The sequence below is a fragment of the Danio aesculapii genome, chromosome 8 (assembly GCF_903798145.1).
Source record: "Danio aesculapii chromosome 8, fDanAes4.1, whole genome shotgun sequence".
Lineage (NCBI taxonomy): Eukaryota > Metazoa > Chordata > Actinopteri > Cypriniformes > Danionidae > Danio > Danio aesculapii.
In genome coordinates this window covers 43272380-43280869 of record NC_079442.1, presented here as the reverse complement: position 1 = coordinate 43280869, position 8490 = coordinate 43272380, and the positions used below count along the sequence as shown (strand labels likewise).

The 8490-nt window shown below is 38.2% G+C and overlaps 1 protein-coding gene across 1 annotated transcript; it reads left to right on the top strand.

Annotated features, from left to right (window-relative positions):
* The first annotated feature begins 3716 nt into the window (after positions 1 to 3716).
* pim1 (Pim-1 proto-oncogene, serine/threonine kinase) lies at positions 3717 to 7530 on the top strand. The gene is made up of 6 exons (XM_056464029.1): positions 3717 to 4095; positions 4266 to 4372; positions 4510 to 4560; positions 4666 to 5032; positions 5825 to 6001; positions 6089 to 7530. The coding sequence occupies exons 1-6, from the start codon at positions 4023 to 4025 to the stop codon at positions 6274 to 6276; spliced, it is 963 nt and encodes a 320-aa protein (XP_056320004.1). The 5' UTR covers positions 3717 to 4022; the 3' UTR covers positions 6277 to 7530.
* Positions 7531 to 8490: the final 960 nt, after the last annotated feature.

The window sequence follows — 8490 nt, the reverse complement described above, 5'->3', positions numbered from 1 at the left end:
CGCGATTTGAAATGCTGTGTTGCCACTGTTTCACCAAGAAAGCTCTGCTAGCCCTTTATAAGAAGATTTCTGACAAACTACTTGTCCTGTTATAAGATGTACCCCATGTTTTGTTCACCACAGACAGCTCCGTATCTCCCATATCTCTACTAAGCCTTACCACACAATGGATTGACTCCATCCTGGATCTGTTTCTTCGTTCTTCTTTGATCTGTTTTTTATGTATTATAGAAGTATTGGAACAGGTTTCGGTATCAGTAGATACTTAAAATCAAATGACTTGGAATCAAGGGCAAAAAAAAACTGATTGGGACATCCCTAGCAAATAAAAAGCGTCCTAAAGGGGGCGGGGCATGTCAGATACTAGAGAGCGTTTGATTGGTTATGGTGTGATGAGAAAGTGTGAATAAAATCGTTCATCCATTTAGGTGGAAGTGACAAACTACAAGCTTTAGATTTTTATATGAATTTTATATCTTCTGAATTTGAATTTTTTCACTGTTTTAGGGCACACTAGCTTATAAATATCCTAAAAACGAATAATACTGATACTAACATCTAAAAAATCTTTATTTTAATTTCCTAGGACCTTTAATAGTCCAATCATTTTGGCATAAAAGGAACATGAATGATTTTGACCCATCCAATTTATTGTTAGCTATTGCTAAAAATATACCCATGCAACATAAGTTTATTTTATAATTCCAGGTTACAATTGATAATTGTTGATTTTTTTTAATTAATATTATTATTTAATGCAATGACGTTCATACAAGTATTCAAATATATTTGGAGCACGTCATGTTTTGGGATCAATTGCATCTAATTGGAAATGCACATTCACTCAGCCACACTTCCACAGAACAGATATAAATACAATCTTCCCACGCTATTTGCAAATATAACCGAGATCACTTCTGTCATTATGCAAATGCTGAGCATCAAAATTCGCTGTTAAACTCCCTCTTCAGCCCATATGGCTATTAATGTTTTGAGTTTTTTTTCCCATTTGTGCATCCCTGTGTCGCATCCACGTGTCATTTTTGCAGGACTCCCAAACGTCTGTGTACTGATGCTGTTTTGTTTGGGAGGAGTAAAGTTTACATATGTGGCCTGTACAAGCAGAACTTGGCCGAGTTGTTTCTTTGTATATGCGTCTCAATCCAGCTTCTGAGGCAGGATCAAGTTACTGCCTCAATTGGGTCATTGAGTGCATTTAGACTTGATTCTTGCTATTTAAGACTGGGATGGGGGGAGGGGTCTAATAGGTTTTACTATACTTGCAGATGATTAAGAATTGCAAAATTTTGTATCATAAATTTTCTAAGATTGCATGTTTAAATATGCAAATGAGGCATTATTTTTTATTTGCGTATATTTCTAGCACAAAAATGTGAACACTAATATGTGACTTTTGCTATTAAGACTGGGATGTGGGGAGGGGTCTAATAGGTTTTACTATACTTGCAGGATGATTAAGAATTGCAAAATTTTGTATCATAAGTTTTCTAATATTGTATGTTTAAATATGCCAATTAGACATTATTATTTTTATTATTATTACATATGTGCACATTTGCATACATTTCCAGCACAAAAATGTGAACACATTCAATCAAATGTGAATAAATTCAGGTTCAAATATCTTATTTCTTCATTTTCTTTTTTTTTTTTGTTGACAATTTCATCATGACAAATCACTTTGTAGAATAAAATGTTGTATACAGTCAAAGCAAATCCCTATGTAAAAAGATATATGCTTAATATTATTTATATTTAAATATTTATAAATAAACTAAAATATAACTATAATTTAAAATTTAAAATATATTGCATTGTAAATGCGATTTCACCAGATAGCTTGTAAAGAATTCATAATTTTAGATCGATTGAGATGATTGTGTAGGGGAGTGTATCTGCATAAAATACAAAATAAAAATGACAAGCATAGTACAAAAGATGCAAATTACAAAGATTTATGATTTTCTGGGCAGTCAAACAGTATTCAGCAGCAGAGATTAAATAATCACTGTATTATAATAAAAATAGTAATAACACTATAGCATTTTAATTGAATACAAATGTACAATTAAGCTTTAAGCTACAAACGTTGAATATTGTAAATAATAAACTTTTACTCAAAGGTTAAAATTTGATATTAAGCTATGTTGTTATGTCTGGTCAACTATAATCCCCAGTACATTGCAGATCCCTGCGATGTGACTATTGCAAACTCGCACATTGCGATATCAAAGCTAAAACAATATTTTGTTCAGCCCTAATACAATATATATATATATATATATATATATATATATATATATATATATATATATATATATATATATATATATATATATATATATGTAGTCATTTAAACACAACATTTATGATATTTATCTTCTTTTTTAAATTTATTTTTTAATGTTAAAAAATTACTTTATGAAAAGCCCAATTCTCAAAACTGACAGGTGCATAAATAACTGTTTGTCTGTGGTGTCTGACCAGTCAGTAAAGATGAAAAAGACCAAAAAACAGGTGTAATATAGGTTTACTCACGCTGCTTTGTTTGTGTTTAGGCCTATTACCAAAAGGGCGGGGAAAATACATTAGACGGGGAGAGCAAGTGGCATTCAAACAATAATCTGGGCGGGAAAGAGAGGACAAGAGACGTGGGGGGAAGGGACCTGAAGTCTTTTATCTCAAGTTTCCCACATCCTGCCGCCGAGTTTAAAACTGGCCACCCAATTCGAAAGAATGCCTGGTATGCGCCTCATTTCCATAGCGACCGGCATTGTTCTCTGTTTAAATAAAGCCTGTTGCTCGCCAATTGGAGAAAAAAAAACTTTGCGCGCTAATTTGAGATTAATGAGGTAATGCAGTGCATGCGGTCTCCGTATACACTTTGAAGACCTACTTCACATGACTGAAACAAAACAAACAAAACACTTGTCTTTGAGTTGATGATGTTTCATGAGAAGGAAAACGTGGGTTGTAGGAACTATGCAGAACATTCTTAACTTTGTTACCTTTCATCATTTGTATGAAGATGAGCTGCATAGACAAACTATTAATTTTGCATCATAGTTTCTGCACAAGAATAATGTATATAAAAATATATAAAAATGTGTATCTACTATTATGATTTGCACTATAAATCCACCTGACGATAAGGATGTATATAATTCTTATATTATTTATTTATTTACTTAGTTTAGTGTTATTCTTTACTGAAACTGCACAATGTATATCATGTAAATGCTCTGAATTGAATATAATTATGTGATTGAAAAATATGTAATGTTTTTTTTATCAAGTAAAATAAAAACTTACATTTGGGGTATTTTTAAATATATCCTATATGATGCATGGATGTGTTTTGTAATAGGCTATACTCTGCTCACTTCTCTGAATTAATGTTTCGAATCTGCGTCAGGTTTTTCGTTGCGTCGTTGTTTAATACACACAGCCATGTGAATCATTTTCCATGTCTGCCCCCACGCCGGTTGAACGCCCTCAAAAAAAGCCTGGACAATTTGGCGCGTTTTGATTCCCGCCACGTCTACGTTTCCTTTATTTTCATATTTGATTGACCTTTTTCTGCAGAGGCAGGCGCATTACTCATTGGCTGAGGCTTGTTTGTGGGAGGAGCTATCGCTGACGTACTCATCTTCACCCCTCCCTTTTACTACTGGTATATAACGGCTTCTGCCCCTCCCTTACAATTTAGAAAGCCGGGTGTTTGTGTTCGTCGAGCACCTTAGACAATAATATTTATCTTCGTGATATTAATCGTTTGTTTATATTGTAAGTTTTATATTCCAAACTGGAATAGACCTCGCGCGGTCTTCTGAAGTTCGTGTTGGGAATCCTAACCCGCCGTGCCTCGATGAGAAGGGATTTCTACAGGCTTCTAGATCGGATCCCTCGCTTAGACCTTCCCTACATCCATCTCAAGACGACGGCTTTCGACCTCCACATTGGAATAACCCTCAACAAGAACTCGCATTTTGGATTATAACATGCTTCTATCAAAATTCAACACATTTGCTCACATTTCCACCGTGGACATGCCGGCGAAAATCCAGCTTCAAGGTTAGAGGACGGTTATTCTCGTGCTCATTTGTGTGTGTGGTTGTGTGTGTTGGGCGCTCGTTCACGTCAGCAGACAGTGCTGGGAATAGCGCGTGCGTCAGATTTGCAATTATTATATAATTCTGTGCCCTTTTTCATTCTTATAAATCTATCTTATGTTTTATCGACAGTTAAGGAGAAAGAGCCCTTCGAGAAAGTGTATCAAGTCGGCACAGTGCTTGGAAGCGGTGGTTTCGGGACGGTGTATGCAGGTTTACGGATCGCCGATGGCGCGCCGGTAGGTTCCCTCAATGGAGGATTTTGTTTACATAAGCGTGGACGTCTAGAATGAATATTAAGCGTGTTTGTAACATATTTAAACATCCTAAATATAACATCGCTTCATTGTTTAACGATTTGTTTATTTTTTTCTAGGTTGCCATCAAGCATGTTGCAAAAGATCGTGTGACCGAATGGGGAGAACTGGTGAGTAATTTAATTAGATTATATTCATGTTATGTGTATGTGTAAATGTCGCGTATAAATAATAAATGACAGCGTCAGTAAAACGAGCATGTCCTCCGTTTCCAGCCCAATGGCGCGCGCGTCCCTATGGAGATCGTCCTGTTAAAGAAGGTCGGGACCGGATTCCGTGGCGTGATCAAGATGCTGGACTGGTACGAGCGACCGGACAGCTTCATAATCGTCATGGAAAGACCGGAGGTCGTCAAGGACCTGTTTGATTTCATCACGGAGAAGGGCGCGTTACCGGAGGAGCTGGCCAGGAACTTTTTCCGCCAGGTTCTGGAAGCGGTGCGTCACTGCCACAACAGCGGCGTCGTTCACCGCGACATCAAAGACGAGAACATTCTCATCGACCTGCGAACCGGCGATCTGAAGCTCATCGACTTCGGATCAGGAGCATTGCTGAAAGACACCGTTTACACCGATTTCGACGGTAAGAGCCATTTGCATGACCTTCAAGACAGGGTTCCCACGGTCACGGAATTAGAGGGTCGGGGAGTGTAACGTAAAATATAGGCTTGCCTGCTCATGTTAATACTGTATAAATGTTTAAATGTATACAAATGTCTTCAAATATCAAAATACGTCGAGTGTGACGTTTGTTTGTAAACAAAACATACACAGGCTATAATAGTTTAATCCATATTAAAATTGTAAATTCGATGGCGCTTAAGGCTGGTTGTTAGATTTAGAAATTCTGTCAAGCTCGAAAGGGTGTGTGTTTATACGTAGAAGCGATTTAAACCACATATATCAAGCAAATCTGCCATTTCTCATTTGAGAAATGCATATCATGACCCCCTTTCGTCGTTCACTACCCTTGTCAAGCTTAATAAATCGGCCAACGTGATGATTTGTTTATTTTTTGTATAATGTTGCTTGGGGGAAACGCAGTTCCGTGGGTTTGGTTTTGTCGCCCCCTCCGGTGGGAACTGGAATTGTTACAACTCAAAGTTTGTAAACACAAGTCACATGGCAACCAGTTTCTCCACATGCACACACCTACTCTCACGCTCCCAAGCGCATGACTGTACACAGTAACGTTGCGCCATAACAATAATGTTCAAACACGACACACCTTTTCCTGCCGCACCTTTTACTACAGTGTTTGGTTACTTTAGTGGATCCTTAAATGAAAGGTTATATGAGGGTTTGTTGATTACAAAGTTCACATGGGGGTTTGTTTATGATCATATGCTTATTTTTTTTGTCATTCTCCCATCAGGCACACGTGTTTACAGTCCTCCAGAGTGGATCAAATTTCACCGCTACCACGGTCGATCTGCCACTGTGTGGTCTCTTGGCATTCTGCTGTACGATATGGTCTGCGGGGACATCCCTTTCGAGCAGGACGAAGAGATCGTGCGAGGACAGGTGCTGTTCAGGAGGAGAATCTCCACAGGTGAGACTCGCTCAATCACACGGCGCCACCTTCAAGGAGTTTTATGGCTTTACAGCAGAGCTAATCAAACATCCTGTTCTTTTACAGAATGTCAGCAGCTTATCAAGTGGTGCCTGGCCCTCCGCCCTGCAGATCGGCCGTCTTTTGAGGACATCATCAACCACGCTTGGATGCAGAGCACGGCGCCCCCTACTGACAGCACTGAGATCAGGCTCCACAGCATCAGCCATGAGCATCAGCCCGCTGCTTTCCCAGCAGTCACCGTGTGCAAATGACTCTGTCTGAACGGGCACATAGAGACTTTCCATTACAGCAGCAAACCACCCAGGGGACCTGCGGACTGAGCAAAACATTTTGTTCCAAGTATCGCTGCTAGGTGGGAGTTCTAGGCTAGGCCAAAAAAAAAAAAAAAGGGAGAGGTCCACCTTTTAGTGTGATCTGTTATCTCTGCTCGCCTGTGGCTCAGGGTCCCACACGTCTGGCTCAGAGGATCCAGATCGAACGCCCAGTGTAGGGAGGAGCTGGGGAACACCCAAAACAGCGACTGTGAACAGAAGTCATGCTGTGATCTGTAAGGGTTGTTCCGTTAGGACGCAGATCAGCCGAGCGTAATAATTTTAGTGCCTTCTGTGCAAGATCAAGGGTTTTGTTTGTTCGTTTTATTTTTGTGGAAATACTTGAATTGAGTAATAGCCACTGTAACACTCTACTCCTTAACCAGATGTCTTTTTTACCGTCTTGCTTCCACTTTGCCTGCCTCTGGCCGGTGACTGTCGGTCTTACTCTAATATGTCAGAGATAGAGAGAGAGTAACCAAATGGACCTCATGAAACCTCTGCAGAATATATAAAGTCTTACCTCACTCTTCCAGACCGCTGTCTGTTTTCCTCTTCCTTTAAACTGAGTAACCCTCAACGACTACCACTCAATGTCACAGATGCACAAAGCAATGCAACTACAACTTAAGACTACATTTTCTGCATACTATTTTTGTTTATATTGTAAATAGATTGAGTCGATTCCATGACGAGGCTTACGTGTGAATGATATTTATTGGAGTGTCTTAAAGAAGAAAACACGAGATCGAAGTGGAAATATTTATTTATTTATTTATAGAGCAATTTTTTCTGCAAAGTTTTCTCATTCCACCACCGAAGGGCCCACAAATTATTTAAATGTATTTTTACCATATTTAAAGCCTTTTTTTTTCGTGAGAACGATATGTACATTTGTAAATAATCCTCAAAAGCACTTGTGTTTCTCGATGCATGGAGTACTGCTGATGGTGGGAAACCTACCAGTCTGAAGTCCTGTTTGTCACCTAATTTAAACTGTCTGCTGTGCATATGTTGGAGGAAATGACCTCATGAATGTTTGAGGAACGAGTGATGGTTTTTTTTATGTGTTGTTATTTTTCACCTTCAGTAGGCATGATTGCAACTCGGACTTTGTTTTTGGGTTTAGCAATGTAAATTGTTTAGAAAGCTATTTTTTTACACAATTGTCAATAAATATTTTTTTAACATTCATCCTGGTTGTCTTGCTATTCATTGCTCCCTTTGGATTACAGCAGGTATCAGTTGGTGGTCTTATGCAGGGGTTTCCAAATGTTTCAGCTCGCGACCACCAACTGGTGACCCCCACTATAGATGGTTACAAATATGCTAACATTGCACACACATCAATATGAACTAATATAAACAAGCTTGTTCATTCATTTTCGGCTTAGTCCCTTAATCAGGGGTCGCCGCAGCGGAATGAACCGCTAACTTATCCAGAATATGTATTATGCAGCGGATGCCCTTCCAGCCGCAACACTAGGAAATAAACAAGCTTATTGAGAACACAAGTTCAACAGTCTAACAGTCTATCATTTTTATTAATGTTTAATATTAACCTCACTGAAAGAGAAAGTTGAGCCCAATGTTTACAGCGCAAGACTGCCAGATCGTCCTCTATGTTCAGCCATTTTTAAAATCCTATCCCATCTATCTATCATAATGTTTACAGCGTAAGACTATTCTTGGTTTAATTTTGGAGACCGCCACTTAGAGATCGTCCTCTATGTTCAGTTGTGACCTTTATTTTTTATCTATCGCTCTATCATTCTATTGTTCTATCTATCTATCTATTATGATGTTTATAGTGTAAGAATGGTGAGCATGATGTTTACAGCGTAAGACTATTCTTGGTTTAATTTTGGAGACCGCCACTTAGAGATCGTCCTATATCCTATATATTCAGTGACCTTTAGTTTTTTTATCTATCTATTGTTCTATCTTACTACCGTTCTATATATCATACTATTGTTCTATGTCATTCTATCTATCGCTCTATCGTTCTATATCGTTCTATCTGTCAATTTTTTATCTATCTATCTATTTATCGTTCTATCGTTCTATATCGTTCTATCTATTGTTCTATCTATCGTTCTATATCGTTCTATCTCTGTCATTTTATCTCTCTATCATTCAGTTTATTGTTCTATC

Excerpts from the sequence above, each read along its gene's own strand:
- pim1 (XM_056464029.1), top strand. The coding sequence starts at position 4,023 with ATGCTTCTATCAAAATTCAACACATTTGCTCACATTTCCACCGTGGAC. Across the intron at positions 4,373-4,509 it reads GGATCGCCGATGGCGCGCCG|GTTGCCATCAAGCATGTTGC; the intron begins GTAGGTTCCCTC and ends ATTTTTTTCTAG. Across the intron at positions 5,033-5,824 it reads CGTTTACACCGATTTCGACG|GCACACGTGTTTACAGTCCT; the intron begins GTAAGAGCCATT and ends TTCTCCCATCAG.